This window comes from Periplaneta americana, chromosome 12 (genome assembly GCF_040183065.1).
Source record: "Periplaneta americana isolate PAMFEO1 chromosome 12, P.americana_PAMFEO1_priV1, whole genome shotgun sequence".
In the NCBI taxonomy this organism is placed as follows: domain Eukaryota; kingdom Metazoa; phylum Arthropoda; class Insecta; order Blattodea; family Blattidae; genus Periplaneta; species Periplaneta americana.
This window is the reverse complement of record NC_091128.1, coordinates 172,801,244-172,823,743: the sequence shown is the minus strand read 5'-3', so window position 1 is coordinate 172,823,743 and position 22,500 is coordinate 172,801,244. Positions and strand designations below refer to the sequence as shown.

The 22,500-nt window shown below is 36.9% G+C and overlaps 1 protein-coding gene across 10 annotated transcripts in view; it reads right to left on the bottom strand.

The window, feature by feature from the left end:
* LOC138711199 (C2 domain-containing protein 5) overlaps positions 1–22,500 on the bottom strand; it is a 131,190-nt gene that overhangs the window by 95,803 nt on the left and 12,887 nt on the right. For 5 of the 10 annotated variants that reach the window (XM_069842575.1, XM_069842574.1, XM_069842576.1 and 2 more), the window contains exons 7-8: positions 6,569–6,625; positions 2,945–4,749 (exon numbers count right to left, since the gene is read on the bottom strand). In XM_069842575.1, the coding sequence (XP_069698676.1) occupies positions 2,945–4,749; positions 6,569–6,625 (1,862 nt within the window). The remainder of the gene's footprint in view (positions 1–2,944; positions 4,750–6,568; positions 6,626–22,500) is intronic. The other 5 variants (XM_069842579.1, XM_069842580.1, XM_069842578.1 and 2 more) reach the window with 5 other exon arrangements.

The window sequence follows — 22,500 nt, the reverse complement described above, 5'->3', positions numbered from 1 at the left end:
TAGTAGTAGTACCAGTAGTAGTAGTAATAGTAGTTACAACTGTAGTAGTAGTAGTTACAACTGTAGTAGTAGTAGTAGTAGTAGCAGCAGCAGTAGTAGTAGTACCAGTAGTAGTAGTAATAGTAGTTACAACTGTAGTAGTAGTAGTTACAACTGTAGTAGTAGTAGTAGTAGTAGTAGTAGTAGTAGTAGTAGTAGTAGTAGTAGTAGTAGCAGCAGCAGCAGTAGTAGTAGTACCAGTAGTAGTAGTAATAGTAGTTACAACTGTAGTAGTAGTAGTTACAACTGTAGTAGTAGTAGTAGTAGTAGTAGTAGTAGTAGTAGCAGCAGTAGTAGTAGTACCAGTAGTAGTAGTAATAGTAGTAGTAGTAAGTTACAACTGTAGTAGCAGCAGCAGTAGTAGTAGTACCAGTAGTAGTAGTAATAGTAGTTACAACTGTATTAGTAGTAGTTACAACTGTAGTAGTAGTAGTTACAACTGTAGTAGTAGTAGTTACAACTGTAGTAGTAGTAGTTACAACTGTAGTAGTAGTAATAGTAGTTACAACTGTAGTAGTAGTAGTAGTAGCAGCAACTGCAGTAGTAGTAGTAACATCTGTAATGGTGGCAGTAATATCTGTAGTACTAATAGTAATATGGTTGTGGAAAAATGTTATAAAGTTGTACACCTGTACATAAGCAAAAGCTTAGACATCACTCAGTCAGCATGACAAGAGCTACTTTGGCATCAGGATTGCGAAAGACATTAAATTCTGTCCAAATTTATATTTACACAGAATGGAAGTGAAAAAGAGCTAACAGTTTGCTGTTATATACAAGTCATATGATAGCAAACATTCTATGTATATGACAATAAAAAAATGAAAATTAATTTATTAAAGGGAGCAAAGTGAAACTGCAAAGTCAACTGTTGTTTGAAATAATTTTTTTCAAATCTACTGCTACTAAAGTTCCATATGCAATTTCTTACACATAATGCTAAATACTGACTACAGTAAGTTATATAATTCAAAGTGACATAATTTGACATAGTCCTACTGTATTCTTATCCCAAAAGCACATGTAAAAATTTGCTAAGTATAACTTAAAAAAAACTATTGTTAGGAAGAAATAAGGATTATCTACTTTTAATCTGCTTGTATGTGATAAAAGTTTTCTTCCTCTTCAACACTTTACAAGAAAACTTGTAAAAATTATCAAAGAGTGATCAATACTCAAAAGGATTTGTCAAAGACTGTTTCATATTGCTAAAGATTTGGCAGTATTTGCTTCAAGTTCATTGTACCCTAATATTACAATATAAATATATAAATCTTTGGATAATTATTAGGCTATACAATTCCTTCAAAGAACTGTCAAGTCTTTGATTAATTAGAACAAATTATTTACTTTCAAGACGCTCAAAAACTTCCGAAGTATTGTAAGTGATTTGACAATAAAACTTGGAAAGTATTTAAAGTCTTGCAAAGTCTTGTCAAACATTGAATTTGATGAAAATTTGAATACAGTAGAACCTCGTTTATTAACTGATTGGCGGATTATCCGACTGTCTTTATGTCGTCGCTTTTTTTTTTCTATATATGAAGTATTGTACATTATATTAGAACGTTATTGTTTCTAGAGAGGGTTATTACAAGACTTTACCCTTAAACAGTATGGTCTACTGTTTGAATTGTTGTACTGTATAAATTCTATGTAAAAATGACTTCCTTTAAAAAAACTGTGTTGTGCTAAGTATTAGAACAGTGCAAATAACTGAGTGGTTTGGAGAACAAGAAACTGTGGCTCAACTTAGAATACGATATTGGAGTCTCAAGTGTGTTCAATTTAACAAAAATGTGTACAGTATAAAGTATGTAAATCTACGACACGAGACCTCCACTATTCCTATCTTTCCACTGACAGCCATTACAAGGAGTTTCTTTGACCCTTAAAAACCCGTTGTTAATAACCAGACTTAAATCAGTGAACTTCTGATCATTACCTAGTGTAGCATTTCTCAAACTATGGTCCGCGGACCACCTGTGGTCCTCAAGGTCTGCCCTTGTGGTCCTCCAAAAAAAGACAGAAGAAAAAATAAAATTAAAACGAATTGCGTATCACACAATAACTTAAAATCTCAGAGTTTGGAAATGACACATGGCAATCGAATTTCACTTTTTCTCCCAGTACAGGCTTTTTATGAAATTTATTATTCTACCCGTCTATCGACTTCCCACTCTACTCTTAGAAACAAAAGAGGGATTTAAAGCACTATACACGTGGTGTTTCTCGCCATCTTTTCCCTGCACATCTGGCGCCGCGCCTGTAACCCAGTCAGGGACCACCCGAATTCATAACAGAGGACCGAAGTACCGAACATTAATCCAATTTTAAAATATAAGTATACTGGTATTAACATATGCTACGAAAATGATAAATTTGCTTTCGAAGGGAACAGAGTAAGGTGCTCCGCGGAACTGTTGTGACTTGAAAAAGTGGTCCCCACTTCAAAAAAGTTTGAGAAACGCTGACCTAGCGTGTTCAATATAAGACCATGGAGTAAATTACGAAAGTGTAAGCATTATTCACTAAATGTATGAAAATGTGTTATGGTACGGATTATCCGATATTTTCGATTAACCGTTCAGTCCATCCCCTTCATTACCACGGATAACAGAGGTTCTACTGTATGTACAAGCAGCTTTATTCACCACTTTCAAACTTATGAAGAAAGTCATTGGATTTGACTGATTATCAAGTAAAAGATATACTGTTTATTAATAAAAATTCCCATGTTTAGAAAAAGTAAATAGTAAACATATGAAGTTAAATAAAGACCTGCACTGGAAAGGAAAAGACTATATAGCGACAGATAGACAATACTTCAGGATGCTGAAAGATCTGTATTTCTGTCAATCTTTTTCAGGATCGCAATAGTTTCTCTAAACTTGAGTCTCTTTACCTTTGGGTGTAATGCTGAGGTCGGAGTCAGAAGACCGCCTATGGATGCCTGGAACTGTGGACAGCTTGGCGGGTGACGGAGATATCTTGGCAGTCACGGAGGGTGGAGAGCCGGTCGGCTGCTTGTCGTCCTCTGCGGCAGTGAACAGCTGTGGTTGCGGCTGCTGCCTGCTGGGGGGGACGAAGCAGGGGCCATGCTTGATGTTGTGGAATTGCAACTCCCCCTCATTAGTAACATGCTCGACAGTAGCGAAGGGACACAAAGACAGAGTGGTTGCACTTCGACTCTTGTGCAGGGGAGACGCAGCAGGGATGTCTAACACAACATCTATCTTACAGGCACCTGCTGAGAGGCTGTTGCTCTGCCCCTTCCCAGCTGGTGCATGAAAATACTCAACATTCTCCTGGTTAGGAAACATATCAGGGCAGGAAGGCTGGAGGGACGCGCTGGCAGCTCTGTGAGGCGATATGTCGTCATTCATTGGTGTATCGTTAATAGGAGAAAAGTTAAAATTTTGTTCAAACTTGGATTTGGTGTTTGTAGAAGGCACATTCTCTGAATCGATGTCACACTGTATTGAGGAAAAAAAATGATCATCAAGTTTCGTTGCAGACTTATAGACAGAATCATCAGTTACTTGTTCGTATACATTGCTTTGATCGTTGTCAGCTGACAGGGTGTCAACAAGGGACGGTGCGTTTCCAATTGGTGTTACATCAGAGCTACTACCATCACTCGTCTTAGGCACGGGTGATGGTGTGGGGCGAATGGACGGGGTGTTGTCCTTGATAGGGACATCTATTGAGTAGTCTTCAGATGCATCTTCTTCCGAACTGGATGAGTCAGATGTAGATGATACATTTGAGGAAGTATTTGAGATCAGATGGCCATCAACGTATCGCAACTCGGGGCCATCATCATTCGGCGGGAGGCGAAGAAAAGACTCTGAGATGGTGATATGAACGTCAGGGGGAACAGAGCTGTCTAGTTCGCATGTAGTGTTTACATAGCTATCTTTTCTCGATGGCGAGGTGGGTGACGATCCCGGACTCTCCTTCACCTCTACCACACGGTCTAATCCGGAGGTGTTGCTCTCCATCAGCGACCTGATGATCGCAGCTGCCATGGAGTCACTTGATGACCGACTGTGTCGTCTCTCAAACTTCACCTTGGGCTCATCACAAGATCCAACACTCTTGGACTCCACCTCTTCTTCCTCCATAGAAGAGTCAGACTGCAGCTTGGTTTTTAAGGCGATCAATCTCTTGGACAGCTTGTTCTGTGGGAACAGCCGCAGGGCTCTCAAGCCTCTAGCGAACTTGTTTCCATGCTGTGCCTCTGAGCGCATGTCCTCCTGCTGAAGCAAGTTCCTGAACGAGGCAGCCTCTTCTACACTACTGGACAGACTTTGAGTCGATCGCCCTACCTTTTTATAAGACGAGGAAATGCTTCGGAGATCTGTGGCAGGCTGAGAGAAGTGGCGCCCTAGATCTGGACGCGACATATTATGAGGGTCTGTGGGCAAGTAGCGAGGCAGAACTAGCAATGGGTGTCTCGGTTTCTTTTTCTTGGGCTTCAACTTCGAGGCACTTGCGAACCTGGAGCCCAACAGAGTGGGCAACAGGCTCTGCCTGGGCCCCTCACTGGGCTGCGCAGTCAGGGGAGGGGAAGTAGGAGAGACGAGGTTAGGAGTTGGGGGTGTAACACAAAGCTTGGGGGATGGAGGAGCCACACATAAAGTCAGAGGCTGTAGCAGGCCACTATCACTGCTCTCTACCAAGCAACTGCTAGCACCAACCATGCCACTAAGAGGATAAGGGGAGGGAAGAAAGAGAAAAACCAGAAGACATGTTTTAGTCCACTGCACTTATCACTATGTGACTTGTTGAGTGAACCTATTTACAAGCCCTTGATAGCAGGAGAGGTGTAGCTGTACGCAGGGGAGGCAGACAACAGTACGTGCGTCAATGACATGGTGACGAAACCTCATCAAGAATAAAGGAACAAAGAACATTCATTCTCTCCTGCGCCAATATTTCTTATGAACTTCGAAATATACAGGGTGTAACTAAACATGTAGGAAATCACTGGAAAATTGATAGAGAGGACATAAAAACAAGCAAAAAGGCTCTTATAAATATCTGGTCAGTGTTGCTTAGTTTCTGAGCTACAGTCATTGTTGTAATGTACAGATAAAGACACAGATAAAGAAGCAACACGAAATTTTCTTCTCTGTTCAAGGTGTTATTGTTTTGTTTCAAGCTATATGCTCGTTCTCCTGACCTCAATCCACTGGATTTTTAATTATGGGGTAATTTAAAGACCAGTGTGTATTCCACACATACTGCAAATGTGGAAATTCTTCAAGGGCATATTGCACAAGAATGTCACCAGATATGGCAAATGCCTTGAATATGGAGAAGAGTATGACTGTTCATGATGCAGTGCTTAGAACTTCGAATTAGATCTCATGGAGGCCATTTTGAGCATCTTTTGTAGAAGTTTCTCTTTTGTAAACAAAGAATTCTTATTGTATTATTTTCAACTGATAAGCCTACAACGTAATTATTAATGAGATGAATGTAAATAAAATGTAAATAGAATTTTCTGTAAGAAAAAGTCGTGCAAGTTGACAATTAAACTTTATCTGTACACCACAAACAATGACTGTGGCTCAGAAAGTAAGCGAAATTGACCAAATGTTCATATGGACTTTTTCTGCTTGTTTTTACGTCCTCTATCAATTCCCCAGAGGTTTTCCACATATTTAGCTACACCCTGTATAGGGATTTCAAAAGTAAGAGGTAGCTTTAATTGTTCATATTCCATTTTCTGCACAATCATAAAAATTCTTGCACTGGCTATAACACAAGAAATTGGATTTTTTCCATCACCATGACAACGAGTTAGTTTGTTTCTGATTGTGCTGGTGGTCGTGTTATCAATAGACACTTTCCTGTTAATTTGGTCTTCAAGATAGCCAGATATTAATCTAGCATATTATTGGTTGTTGAACTATCTGAAGGAAAGAGTGTTCTTCAGTAAACCTACGTCAATTGATGAATTGAAGGGCTCTATCGTACACAGTGCCAGACTCCACACGGCAGTTTAAGCTGTGCTGTAGTTGAAAAATAATTTTTACTGGAACACATCTATTTCAGAAGCCCCCCAAATTCCTTTATTAGTCATTTTCTGTATTATTTGTGCTGAAACTGTGGAAATCTAAATTTTTACTGGAACTGCATTCCGGCCCAACTACAGTACTGAATTTAAGCATTCTAAGTGAGAAACCTGCACATAAGAAACAACCCACTGTAGTGGTTATTGGGTGGTACCAGTATCTCTTAAATAGTTATTTAATAATGATATATATCACATTTCATCTTTAACAGTAAAAGGCTGAAGCATTTACTTGAGTAAAACCTCTTTCCTGGTGAATGCTCTGTACTAATGCATACATACTTTCAGTTATGTTACGTATTTGCTGTAAGAAGAAAGTGATTTCGGAAGCAAACCTATCAAAGAAACCAAAGAACATAAGTATGGGTAGTACACTGGCTCGCAAAACTTTTGTCCGATATACTGTACAGTTTTTCTCATTCTTAAGTTGGTATTTGTACTCACTCTAAGACAGTAGCGTAGACGGTAGGTAGTCTCCCTGCAGGTAACAAACCACCCCTCCTTACAACAGAAAGGTTGAACCAAGCTACTTAGTAAACTTAGAGAGAATCGTTCATATGTACTTAGTGGTCTAGTGATATAGGTAAATTGAATAAACACGGCATTTTGTAGCTCCTTCTCACGCCACGTTTCTTTGTGTTATAAAGTGCCTGTAGCTTATTTTTCTTTGGCTGTTGTCATGGTAATAACACTACCCTAATAAAATTTCATTGATTAAAGGTGGCACTAACAATCAATAGATTAACACTCTAAAAAATCGGATAAATAATTTTATTAAGACAAATTTTTATGGGTATGTGTATAATTTAAAACTTGTCAATTAGAATTAATACAAGAGGGTGGAAGTGCATTATATAGCGAAATTTATAAACTTGTACTTGCTATTTGGGAAAGGGAAATTGTACCAGAACAATGGAAGGAGTCCATAATTGTACCTATTTTTAAGAAGGGGGACAAAACCAACTGTGGTAACTTTCGAGGAATATCACTTTTGTTGACGTCGTACAAAATTTTGTCCAATATTCTTTTGAGAAGATTAGCTCCATACGTAGATGAAATTATCGGGGATCATCAGTGCGGTTTTAGGCGTAATAGATCGACTATTGATCAGATTTTTTGTATTCGACAGATAATGGAGAAAAAATGGGAGTATAAGGGTACAGTACATCAGTTATTCATAGATTCCAAAAAGGCATATGACTCGGTTAAGAGGGAAGTATTATATGATATTCTTATTGAATTTGGTATTCCCAAGAAACTAATTCGATTAATTAAAATGTGTCTTAGTGAAGCATACAGCAGAGTCCGTATAGGTCAGTTTCTATCTGGAGCAACAGTAACGAATATAAATGACACTCAGGAGGAAATTAAACGCAGAATAAATATGGGAAATGCGTGCTATTATTCAGTTGAGAAGCTTTTATCATCTAGTCTGCTGTCAAAAAATCTGAAAGTTAGAATTTATAAAACAGTTATATTACCGGTTGTTCTGTATGGTTGTGAAACTTGGACTCTCACTCTGAGAGAGGAACATAGGTTAAGGGTGTTTGAGAATAAGGTGCTTAGGAAAATATTTGGGGCTAAACGGGATGAAGTTACAGGAGAATGGAGAAAGTTACACAACACAGAACTGCACGCATTGTATTCTTCACCTGACATAATTAGGAGCATTAAATCCAGATGTTTGAGACGGGCAGGGCATGTAGCACATATGGGCGAATCCAGAAATGCATATAGAGTGTTAGTTGGGTAAGTAAGTCAATTATATCCCACAGGATACAGCAGTTTAATTTATATTTTGCACACATAAAAAAAAGATTTGCATATTACTCTCATATAGTAATGGAAGGAAAATGTGGATGTAACGAACTAAAAAATAAGCAAAGCATTCAGTATAGAAATAGCAAATGTCTGTGCTTTCAACACCAAACATGATATTGGAACCATATCTGATAAAACAAAGATGTGTGTGTAGATGGAGGAATTGTCCTGTTGAAAAGGTATAATTATATCAAGTTACAACATGGGCTTGCTAGGTAGCATACACACACTACAATAAACAATAGGCTATTACACGAAGGCCATGACCTGCAGGATTGCCGACACATTTAGAGCTCAATTCAATTTATTAAAAACTGATTCTGCAGTGTATAATTTTCTGAGTACAGCTGTGTATTGGATATTCAAATCTACGAAACTTGAGGTGGTTTGATGACATTATTACCATTAGAACTTAAATATTATTATAGTTAATATCATGATGCGTCTATTTTTCATTAATTGTACGTAATATTGATGGCATGAAAATGAAACGTTTTGAGGTTATGTAAGTAAATGTAGAGAATATCTTAATTTAGATCTTCATTTCTACAATTTACTGAGTGTCTGCTATATATAACTACAAAACTTAAGTAAGATAATAATATTATTAAAAATGAAATATTTTTATACTTATTAACCCAGTGGGGTTGGGTCTTTTTCATATACTTAATGGTGGTGTGGTGTAGATATTGATATGTGTCATTGTCTTCAGTATTGGCTCGAGAGATCACAAAAATTACAGTTCCTAAGGAAAGATCAAAATGTATTACTTACTGATAAAATAAGAGGCCTAGAAAATTTTGTAGTCTCGAGATCATTTCAGCAAGATCTCTTAGTAGGATAAAATGATGTTACGCTCTACATTTCAAGTTCTACATGCAGCGGCTATACGAAAATGCTATTGTTCGAAAGCTTAGCAAACCTGACATTTTTTTAACTTTTGCCTACAATCCGCAATGACCTGAAATAGCTACTGCTATCGTCCTGACATTGATACTTACGTTTTCGCGTTGAAACTCAAAAACTGAAGTTGGATAGGTTCAAGAAAAAGTATTTGGCCTAAAAAATCCATTCAGAGGGAGTATGTTCCATTATTATGGAAGCAAATAACTATCAAAAAGACAAGTATTCTTCATTGAAAATAAATCTGAAAAATTTTTATTTGAACGTCTAACGAACTTAGTTTGCAGCAGCATTTGCTGCACAAGCCACTAGTAAAATTATATTGATTAAATGTGGCACTAACAATATTAATAGATTAATATTCTAAAAATATCGGATAAATAATTTTATTAAGACAAATTGTTATGAGTAGGCCTATGTGTATAATTTAAAAATTGATTGTCAATTATATCCTGTAGGACACAGCAGTTTAATTTATATTTTGCACGTAAAAAAAAAAAGATTTGCATATTACTCTCATATAGTAATGGAAGGAAAATGTGGCTGTAACGAACTAAAAAATAAGCAAAGCATTCAGTATAGAAATAGCAAATGTCTGTGCTTTCAACACCAAACATGATATTGGAACCATATCTGATACAACAAAGATGTGTAGATTGAGAAATTGTCCTGTTGAAAAAAAATATAATTCTATCAGGTTGCAATATGCGCATGCTAGTTAGCATATTTCCCATTATATGGATATATTTGCTGGGAAGTCAAATTCTCTTCAATTTTACACAGAGTTCCTCCTCATAGCCTGGAAATCCATCCCCAAACAGCTACAGAAATACGTCCACTGCGTTGTGTTGATGTTACATATTCTGGCTGGAGCCTTGTGGACCCCATAGGACGAAATACCTGAATAGGCCCATGACTGGTGTTCGAGAAAACCTTTTAATCTGGAAATATTACATTTTTCCATGGATATTCATAATATTCTTGTCAAAACGCGATGTGACCTATTCTATGTTTATGATCCAACATGGTATTTATACATGCAGGGAAGATGAAAAATTTTCCTGGAATATTATATAATACTCAAGAGAAATAAACAACATGTTTTAAACATTTCGGTGCAAAATAGACTCAATGATGATATCCCGTTATTGCTCTAAAAGATTGTCTTTGGTTCGATTAGCTAGGTATATACCTTCAACTCAGAGTTCAAATATCTCCCTTCCCAGGACGACATGTGGAGTGGGGTATATAGACATATTGCCAACATAATATCTCACAAAGTTCACTTCCACATTATTTCATAGGACAAAAGTTTTGCGAGCCAGTGTACAAAGGAGAGTAGCTTATCAGTCAATATTCCTTCCGTCTACTGTAGTAGTAACTTAAATCCATCACTCTGCATTAAGTACCTCTGCGCTCATACATACACAGAGTGCAGATTTCATCAGACATCAAAACTACTAAAATGTCGCAATATTTTTTGGAGACTTGATAGCCAAGCTGCTTATGAAAACGGCAATGGAAGTCTGGGGTATAGATGCATGATGCAGGGGTTCTCAACGTGACTTATGCCACTCATGCTTTCATGGGCTCAGCTGTTGCTTCAATACTCAATAAAAACCATTGTGGGAGTTACAATCATATTAACAATAAACACTACACAACTACTGATGTAGGAAATGTTTCTTTCTATGCAATAAAATGTATGTTCAGAAATGCACTGCTATTAGCAATACTTAAAAAAGATTAAAGATAAAAATACAATAAAATCAATTATTGGACCATATCCATTGCTGTAAATAGATCGACAAAATCCACAAAGATACTCATCCACAGTGCAACTTAAAGTGCTTGCAATGTCGAGTTGTGCAAGTTGAGTTGCATGATGTAAACAACTGTGCAATTTGAAAAATTACATATGCCACTCGTATATTTTTTTAGTTGGTTATTTAATGATGCTGTATCAACTACTCGGTTATTTAGCATCGATGAGATTAGTGGTAGCAAGATGGTATTTGGCGAGATGAGGCTGAGAATTCGTCAGATTATCTGACATTTGCCTTATGGTTGGGGGGAAAACCTCGTAATGCCAGTGGCCACTCATATCTTCTGCAAGTTTTAAGTTGCATGCAATTCCATCGCATACACAGCAAAAAGGGCAAAACTGCGCCATCTGAAAGTGGCATCATCTCACTGTTCTTGGGTGCTACACATGTTTGGTGAATAAGATAAGTTTGATCAAGATTCCTTTCTTTTTTGTTTAAAACAACACATGTTACACCTGTTTTGTCGAAAGATGGGACATGACATGGAACTACAGTGCTATGTTAAATTTGCTAAATTTCAAACTAAATGCATGTATGAAGTACAGTATACTATACAGGGTGTTCAGTTCAAAGTGTGTCATGGCTCGCTGTATGCCGTCATGTGGCTAGCCGATGAGCCTAGAGAATTCAATCTTCCTACACTTCCACAGAGGTGTATAACCTATGAGACAGAGAAGTTGCCTAGCAAGTACGGCGTTCATTCTGAAGAGTACGTACTGATACGTACGGTAACGCCGGTAGTGGCAGGAACTGTTTGGAAATACGTACTGTCGGGATATGGGGAGAGGGTTAAGACGATTACTTACGTATTTGTTGACATTAACTTCGACGGTCAACATGGACACGGAGCATTTGATTTGTGTTGTGGAATGTTACCGTACGCAACCGATGATAACAAATACCCTGCGTACGACTTGCCGGCGCAAAACACAGTTCGAAAGAGGTTATGGTAGCACACAGACCGTACAGACCGCCATCTGTTGCTACGACGTTCAAGTTATACCGTACACGTTCTCAAGTTCAGATTGAAGAATGCCTTAAATAATAGGCAACTTCTCTGACATACAAGCTGAAACTCACTTCAGATCGGTGACCCAACAACAGTGACGTCATGACACACTTTGAAATGAACACCCAGTACTCCAGGACCCAAGAGGATAAAATAATTTTTTCTCGAAAATGAAGCAAACAGAGCAAAATTGTATTAAATTTCTTTGTTTGTAATGCCTCAAAGAATAACCCCCTAAAATTAACGACATTACTTATGGTTCACCCTGTATATCAGTGACACACAATTCAGGTTCGTTATATATCAAAGAAAATTTTGTTTATACACATTTCATTGCTGCATACCGAACTTAGCCCTACTAGCAGTTAAAAATCTCTGTGTTACCACAAGGCACTCTGTCTGTTATGTGGACTTTCGCATTAACGACATAAAGTTTCCCAACAGATAATTGAAATTCTTTTCTGGGATTCCTATGTATTGTTTATATGGGTTTTTCAGTGGGATACCCCACTTATTAATTAGCTATAGCTCTGCATCTATAGAGGACTTTTGAATTGTAAGTACATTGAAATGATGCACGAAATCAGAAGTTTCAGTGACTATCAGCAGAAGGCAGATTGGCTTCGATACATTGTTATTATATTCATTGTTGTTACATAACTATTCATCTCTCAGCCTATGTAAATTCTCAAAACATAAGGACATAGGCATCAGAAAGTCCTCTTAGGTACTATGAGACATTATTTCATCCAGAAAAGTTGGAGTGTAGTGTACAATATCTGGTTACAGGATCATTGGACCAATTTTCTTTAAAGAAACTGTAAATACTGATGTGTATAAGAGCATTTTCAAGGATTTCGTGGAGCAGGTAGAGACATTCAACTTACACAGGGGCATTTTCAACAGGATGGCGCCACATGAATCCATAGCACACATCCACAGCTTCTTTGAGGGCCATGTTATCCCTAAAGCCTTGTGGCCTCCAAGGTCACCAGACTTGACGTTATGTTATGTTTTTTATTTAACGACGCTCGCAACTGCAGAGGTTAGATCAGCGTCGCCGGATGTGCCGGAATTTTGTCCCGCAGGAGTTCTTTTACATGCCAGTAAATCTACTGACATGAGCCTGTCGCATTTAAGCACACTTAAATGCCATCGACCTGGCCCGGGATCGAACCCGCAACCTTGGGCATAGAAGGCCAGCTCCAGACTTGACGTCAATGGGTTATTTTCTGTAAGATTATCTCAAGGAAAGAGTCTACAGACCAAGAAGTAATTTTCCCACAGAACCTCTAATTTACACTTTGTTACATTAATGTTTTGCTATTTAGTCAAACAACAGAATATTTTAAAAAGTGAGATCCCACTGAAACACACTTTCTCTTACAACTCGTGTGTCTTGTAGCAGACACTCAACGGCTAATCAAGAATTATGAAAGACGGAATTCATATAAAGAATTTTCTCCACATAAATGGCATGCTGTATGTAGATGTTAAATGCAACATTTTTGTAGTCATGCCTTTTTTTCAAATTTTGCAACTCAAATTCCAGTGAATTATTGACTTACGTGTAAACACAATTTACAATTATTTTTTTTACGCAATTTAAGTTGTGCCGTGGACGAGTACCTTTACTTTCATAATCAGGCAAGGAAAAAGAAGCACACTTGTCCACAGAGAAATATGGAACCAGTCTTCAAAATGCCTCACTTTTCCCACCAAATTAGAATAGCCATTTTCTACAGAACCAACGAGTAGGTACTTTTTATTTCAAAAGAGATTAGAGGATTCACTCTATCTTCATCTTCAGGCGAACAAAATGTTCACCTCTCAGTCAAGTGAATTAGCAGTTTGTAATGACCCCAATGAGTAGGAAACCCTTCTCAATCCCACCCTTATTTTCTTCACCTGTAGACGAAGGTACAACCAACCTCGAAACATCCAAACCTCGCCTCTTCCTCATTCAGAATGAAATCCCTTATTCCACCTGATGATGAATCTAGTTTTCGAAACATTGGATGGTATGCATAACAACATAGTACAGACGTGGACAAATTATTAACAAAATTGACGATTTTTATGGCAATTCTGTTTACAAAATTGGCTTTTCAATTTAGACTACATTTGACAATTTTGCATATTTCCATCATTACAGTAGACAGAAATATGCAAAAATGTCAACTGTAGTTTAAATTGAAGAGTCAAGCTTTGTAAAAATATATAATAAAAGTCTTCAATTTTGCTAATAATTTGTAGATTAGCAAAAATGTCAACTGCATTGAAGAGACAAATTTTGTAAAAATATAAAACAAAAATCTTCAGTTTTGTTAATAATTTGGAAATATCCAAAATGTCAACTGTAGTCCAAATTGAAGTATCTAATTTTGTAAAAATATACAATAAAAACCTTCAGTTTTGCTAATAATTTGTAAATATGCAAAAATATGAAATGTAGTCCAAGTTGAAGAGTTAAATTTTGAAAAATACACAATACAAATCTTAAATTTGGCTAATTATTTGGAAATACACAAAAATGTCAACTGTAGCCTAAATTGAAGAATCATATTTTGTAAAAATATATAATAAAAATCTTCAATTTTGCTAATAATTTGTAGATTAGCAAAAATGTCAACTGCATTGAAGAGACAAATTTTGTAAAAATATAAAACAAAAATCTTCAGTTTTGTTAATAATTTGGAAATATCCAAAATGTCAACTGTAGTCCAAATTGAAGTATCTAATTTTGTAAAAATATAGAATAAAAACCTTCAGTTTTGCTAATAATTTGTAAATATGCAAAAATATGAAATGTAGTCCAAGTTGAAGAGTTAAATTTTGAAAAATACACAATACAAATCTTAAATTTGGCTAATTATTTGGAAATACACAAAAATGTCAACTGTAGCCTAAATTGAAGAATCATATTTTGTAAAAATATATAATAAAAATCTTCAATTTTGCTAATAATTTGTCCACGTCTGTACATGATTTTATTTTAGTTTTCGTAGTAGATACTATGATTTGTATGCATGAAGTTGCTTATTATGAACTTTTACTCCTGGCAAAGGTTGGTTCGTGTATGCCATGCTTAGTATCTAATTATAAAGCGTTCAGTACAGACTGATTCTTAAAGAACTAAACATGATAAATTAGTTACAAAATGGAAACTATGTAACACGAATTCGTTTCAAACCAATGATTTGGTGCGTACATGTTTCATATGAACCAAGGTAAGTCTCCTGCAACCATTTTACCTGCGTTTGTTTGTGAATTGCAGGCAAGATATTCCAGTTTCTGTCTGATACTTTCCCAATTCACTGCGGGCTAAAGCAAGGAGATGCATTATCACCTTTACTTTTTAACTTTGCTCTAGAGTATGCCATTAGGAAATTTCAGGATAACAGAGAGGGTTTGGAATTGAATGGGTTACATCAGCTGTGGATGACGTGAATATGTTAGGAGAAAACACACAAACTATTAGCGAAAACATGGGAATTTTACTTGAAGCAAGTAAGGGGATAGGTTTGGAAGTAAATCCCGAAAAGACAAAGTATATGATCAGGGGCGGCTCGTCCTGATGTGCTACAGTGCTACAGCACAATGATATTTTTTGCTCAAATAATGTATTTGCAATACCATAGTATTTGATCTGCCATTTGACAATTTCCAGTTGTTATGTTCATGACGCGTTATAGAATGTTTAGTCTTCGCTCTTTGGTGCCTCATGGGGTTCGTTGTGCTACTCAAAACTTACATGAGAATGTAGACAGTTAATGCGCATGTGCGAAGCTGAAATAACTGCCCTGATTGGCTATTTTTACGCGGGGAAGTGCTGTAGTAAGCTTCAGCACAACACAGCTTGGAGATTGCAAAAGTAAAGCGTAAGGAAAGAATGCTTGTTTGTGGAGGAACTCGGAACTATGTACAATGTATTTGGTAATTCAAATGTTCGACTGCTGCTGCCATCTAACAGTTTTTTGAGGTACCTCCTGAATCAATCAGCAAGCGACGGAAAATTGATACCAAGGAGGTATGTAACCGTATAATTCAGGAAACTACTCACCTAGCTACCTAGACGCAACAAAATTGTTAAACAGAGAATGTTTTGACAATTTTTTGCATAATTTTCCTGAACGCGAACTTGAAGTTGCTGTCAACAGCTATACTGTACTGAACAAAAGAATGTTAAAGACACAACTTGGAGTTCTATACGGGAGATCCGACTTCCGAAATATAGATGGCTGTTCAATTGTTACAAAACATACTCTCCAACAATTCACGGGATCCATTCTGTGAAGTAACGAAGTTGTTAAATATTGTGGTTACAACACCAATGACCACTGCTGAGCCAGAAAGATGTTTTTCTTGCTTGAAACGCATAAAAACGGTTTTTAAGGAACACTATGTCCCAGGATCGTCTCACTGCTCTTGCAATACTGTCAATAGAAAAGAGTATAATGTCCAGGATGGAGGGATTTAACGTTTAACACCAGGGTAATTGACAACTTCTGCAGTAGGAAGGAACTCCATATTTCGTCACTAGGCAAGTCTCAAATTTAGATAAATGCATATAAGTGTATACATTAGGCCGATATAGAGATTGTAGCACACTCATTATTTTGACCACCAGCCGCTACTGTATATGATTACATCTCTTGACCAGAACATTGTACGAAATGGTAATACAAAAATTTGAAATTTATCACTTGAAGAGGTGAAAAAATTCAAATACCTTGGAGCAGCAGTAACAAACATAAATGACACTCGAAAGGAAATTAAATGTAGAATAAACATGGAAAATGTCTGCTACTATTCAGTAGAAAAGCTTTTATCATCTAGTCTGGCTTAAAAAGAATGGAAATTTAGAATTTATAAAACAGTTATATTGCCAGTTGTTTTGTATGGCTGTCAAACTTGGACTCTCACTTTGAGAGAGGAACAGAGGTTAAGGGTGTTCGAGAATAAGTTGTTTAGAAAAATATTTGGGGCTGAGGGAAAAGTTTTTTTTTATTTTTTATTTTTATTGGATTATTTTACGACGTTGTATCAACATCTACGTTATTTAGCGTCTGAATGATATGAAGGTGATAATGCCGGTGAAATGAGTCTGGGGTCCAGCACCGAAAGTTACCCAGCATTTGCTCGTATTGGGCTGAGGGAAAACCCCAGAAAAAACCTCAACCAGGTAACTTGCCCTGACTGGGATTTGAACCCGGGCCACCTGGTTTCGCAGCCAGACGCGCTGACCGTTACTCCACAGGTGTGGACAGGGAAAAGTTACAGGAGAATGGAGAAAGTTACACAACACAGAACTGCACACATTACATTAGTTATCTAACACAATAAGGAATATTAAATCCAGACGTTTGAGATGGGCAGGGCATGTAGCATGTTTGGGCGAATCCAGAAATGTATACAGTGTTAGTTGGGAGACCTGAGGGGAAAAAGACCTTTGGGGAGGCCGAGACATAGATGGGAGGATAATATTAAAATGGATTTGAGGGAAGTAGGATATGATGGCAGGGACTGGATTAATCTTGCTCAGGACAGGGGTCGAAGACAGGCTTGTGAACCTCCAGGTTCTTTAAAAACCATTTGTAAGTAAGGCAAGACATTGGATTCACTTCTGTAAGAATCATTCTGTACTTATTAACTATGAATTGTATGCATAAAGTCTAGTGTATGCTTTACTTCTTAGTATGCTATATACTTGAAAAAATCGTAGCATGCTTCATGCAAGGACTCGCTATCTTAGTAAAAGAACTGTCAGTCAGAGGCATGCATCTCTAAAGTACATGAAGGAAGACATATAAAAACCGAGGGGAGGGGGGGGGAACGCTAGAATGAGATTGGAGGACAGTATAGATCAGAGTGCTGCAGTGGAGTTAAATTGCTCGCTTGAACTCGGTCGAGTGTCGCACCCTCGAGTGAGATAAGATCGGTCGTGATGCGCTCGTAATAAATAGAAGCACAGTACAAGGTCATCTCACCGACATGTCTTATCTTGTATGGAAGGCGACACATAAGATACACATATGTTTTGCTCACACGGTAAAAATAAGGCTTTATTTTCTGCGTTTATGACAAACGTTTAATGGAACAGTCAATGGAACATACCAAAACAGGAACATGAAGTTATAAATAAAATAGTATTAAAAACTTCGATATACAGTTATTATTGCTAATTAATAATTATTCAATATTTGATGTACCACATATATATGATAGATCCATACATAGTGTTCCGCCTATATACTGCGACAATGTAAAAATGTTTTACAAACTATTATTGATATAGCAGTAGATTAATAACAATATTAGTACAGAGATAACGTCACAGAAAATATAATAAAACGAATAATCACGCTGCACAACTGTTACAGACGCAAAGATTGATACACTACTTATTATTATTATTATTATTATTATTATTACTAGAAAACTTGATACAGTTCTTGCATTATCGTGATCGTGTTCTCCGTTTATAATAATTGCATTTACTTCCAATAACATCTATCAGATGTGGCAAAAACAAAAGCACTCCTGTGTAGAAAAAAAAAACATTTACCTACAACATTTATATTACATTTTAAAGCAAGCTTTGTAGTTGTACTATGGAGAGGTTAGTTAAACACTGCAAAGTTTTGAAATGATAAACATCTATGATGTTACTACACAGTTCATCACTGTAACAAGAACGAATGTCTAACGCTTGGCTTATACCATTCGAGGATTTATCGCTCGTGACAATTTTACCCATCATGCATGTGCGCTACCTATCGGATTATGCTATGAACTACTTGGCACTTGAGCGAAAACGTCCGATGCAGACCTCTGGTACAGATCATCAACATCATCATTATAGACCGCATGGATTAGGCCTCCTGGCATCTTCTGGTTTCACAAAGTTTTGTTTCGTTTTAAAATTCTTCCCTCTTGGGCATTTTCTAGGTCTGTCAACATTTCATTTTCCAACAAGTTTATAATTATATATTTGTAAAGGTATTCTAAATGGTTCCAAGTTATGCAAATGTTTAAACCAATTGTATCTACTTTGTATCTATTACATTATTGATTTCTAGTTCACTTACGTCTTCACATCTTTTGCAATCCAACATGGTGTATCTGGCTAAAGGTCGGCTAATCTCACCTCGGCTGCCTCTATTTGTTCAATTTGTTTCATGGTAGGCTAAGTGTCTAAATTTCAGAATCATAGCAATGCTAACACTGGAATAACCATGACTTCATGCAATTTTAAAACTGTTTCAAGAAGTACTTTTTAAATAATGTTCGTTTAATATTGCCTATTTATTGCCTAGATTTATTTAATTTATTTTCTACAACACTAAATTTCGTATATTATATGTGTACCTTAAGTAGTTAAAATACGAAACTTGTTCAGTTATTTTTCCATCTATTTCGATTTTTTGTACCTAGAAGGTCCATTGCTTTTTTATCAGCAGAAATTTTAAGAATATATATATTTTTTTAATATTGCGTAATTTAAATATTGTATTTTGTAAATTACCTTCTGAATCTGCAAATATAGCGAACATTAGGCCTATACAAATCAAGCTTTTAGGTATAACTCTCTGTAAAGTTGATTTGAATAATTTCGAGGGAAAAATCGTTCCGGGGCCGGGCATCGAACCCGGGCCCTTTGGTTAAACGCTCTACCAACTGAGCTACCCGGGAACTCTACCAGACACCGATCCAATTTTTCCCTCTATATCCATAGACCTCAAAGTGGGCTGACAACCGTCAAGCAACCAACATTGAGTGCACACTAATTCTGTGTGACTTAAATTGTGGTTTTCTGTAATGTATTATGCAAATCAAGCTTTCAGGTATAACTCCCTGTAAAGTTGATTTAAATAATTTCGAGGGAAAAATCATTCCGGGGCCAGGCATCGAACCCGGGACCTTTGGTTAAATGGTCTACCAACTGAGCTACCCAGGAACTCTACCAGACAACGATCCAATTTTTCCCTCTATATCCACAGACCTCAAAGTGGGCTGACAACCGTCAAGCAACCAACATTGAGTGCACACTAACTATGTGTGACTTAAATTGTGGTTTTCTGTAACGTACAGTGACGTGTATTATGCAAATCAAGTTTTCAGGTATAACTCCCTGTAGAGTTGATTTAAATAATTTCGAGGGAAAAATCGTTCCGGGGCCGGGCATCGAACCCGGGACCTTTGGTTAAACGTACCAACGCTCTACCAACTGAGCTTTAATCACTACAGTTAATATGGGCAGCTAATTTTTTTGTATTCACATATCTGCATTGAAGATATAACAATGTGCGCAGCTTGATGGGAGATTTGAATATAAGCTCATTAACAGTTCCCTTGTTATAGTCGTGACGCTGTTATTCCCGGCGTGACTCCTCCTCTTTGCTTACGTCTTACAAAGTCAAGGCTCTATAAAGTCTAGGTAGGTAGTATCGTTCGCCATTTTTGTTCTTTCGTTGCTGAGCTACCAGACAAGGGATCTATTTGCCACACCGTTTATTATCATGTCGTAGCTCCTATGATAATAAATCAAGGCAATGTAATTCAGCAAATAATTGAGTGGCAAATAATGTCTTCGTGTGCTTTCTGTGAACGCCAACGAAAGAGCCAAAATGGCGGGCGATTATATTAAGTATTTATCCAGCCCTAGGAAATGCTTAACATCTTCATAAGCGAATCACAAGACGCACACGTTTAAATGTAGCCGACGTACGTGATTGGCTGTCGGAAATTAGAGCGATGTGACTATAGTATGTATTATGTAGCAATAAGGTTTATGCATACAAAACTAAGTACATACTTTACCTCTTAACGTATACAATCAGAAAACCAAAATAAAATATTACATCTCTATGCATACCACCCATTGTGTTTGACATACTTATGCACAGCAGTGAAAACAATCCAAAGAGAATTTCTTTCCAATGACATGTCACTAGTAGTTTACCTGCTGTTAGTTGAACGCAACATTGGGCTGCTGCAAGTGAACATACACACGCATGTTTGCATTGTTTTGCAAGTGATGTAATGTGTTACAAATATCTGAGTAGAAATAAATGTCATGTGTGTAAAGTTTTGCACTAGCATAAACAAGACCATGAAGTAAATTTATTTCTGTCACAAGCATTTACACTTTTACAATATGAAAGATGCAAATGGAAATTTGGCACCACGGCCATTACACAAAAGTTAACTAACTGCAGTACCATCAGACCAGCTTCATACCTCAGATAAGCCAAAATTGCTTACTTAGTTCTCGTTAACAAAAATGTATTCTCGCACCTAAATAAAAAAAAAAAAACATCAAATAAAGATATACCATATTTCATTGCATAATCGTCGCATTTTTAATGTCTTTTTTTTTTCCTTTGAGTGAAAATATATAGTGCGACCATTATGTGAAGAATACATTATAATGATAACAATTAGTCATGTCAACTGTCAGTGATCAGCTTCCATATAATTTGGGAGTGTATGAGTCAGCAAACAAAGCTGCGTGGTAGGTAGGAGAGGGAAAGGAGGGGAACTGGTATTAGTATGGGATGCTGGAACCAGCTGTACTGTGAAAAATTACTGTGGTGTTATTGAATTGGACACATTTTTTATTGACAAAAACATTCACAATATTGTTGGCTACTGGACAAGTCTACGGAAAGATGATTGGTCTAGGCTAAAAAAAAAGTATTTGAACACCGGTAAACTGCAACCACTCACAACTAACAATAACTGTACTGAACTGAAGGCATTTATGGCTGTTGGCTTGGTGCTAACATCTCGCACCTTCCCTCCAATCACTTTCGTACATTCGACCTTGAGCATAACAGTATTTTGTGTTGCAGTGACACCACATTATTTTAAATAATATTCTTGATTGTTATATCCATGTGATGATTAGCAGTGATTAGTTCGTGTATAAATAAGGGTGTGACCATTATATATGTCGACCTGGTTGGCAAGTTGGTATAGCGCTGGCCTTCTATGCCCAAGGTTGCGGGTTCGATCCCGGGCCAGGTCGATGGCATTTAAGTGTGCTTAAATGTGACAGGCTCATGTCAGTAGATTTACTGGCATGTAAAAGAACTGCTGCGGGACAGAATTCCGGCACATCCGGCGACGCTGATATAACCTCTGCAGTTGCGAGCGTCGTTAAATAAAACATAACATTTTTAACCTTTATATGATGGTGACGATTATGCGATGAAATGGTATACACCCTCATTCTAGAAAATTATTCATAAAATATCTAGGCCTACGAATTAACCCCAATTTCTTTCATGTAAGCAATCTATTAACCCTTAGCAGAGATGGAAACACAGAACATCATGACCAATGAAAAATTCAAGATGTGCCCATGATGAAAATTCTTCCTCACCCCTCTAGGAATTTCAGGTTGATCTAGACTATTGCACTTTATGCAAATCTAGTCTTTCAGGTAAAGCTTCCTGTAAAGCAGATTTGAATAATTTCAAGGGAAAAATTGTTCCGGGGCCGGGTATCGATCCCGGGATCTCTGGTTCAACCAGAGGTCCCAGGATCGATACCCGGCCCTGGAACAATTTTTCCCTTGAAATTATTGCACTTTAATTAAAGTTATTTATAGAAGGCCGTGAAAGTGGTTTTATTTTTAAAGAAAATCAGTTTTAAAATATCAAGATTTAGGTGTTATTGCCAATTTAGTGGTGATACTACAAAATTATATATAGGCCTACGCAAGTTTTATAATCATACCTTAAAATATTAAACACGATAAGAATAGTATATGCAGCATTTTCAGTTTCAATTTTCACTTTTTAGAATTT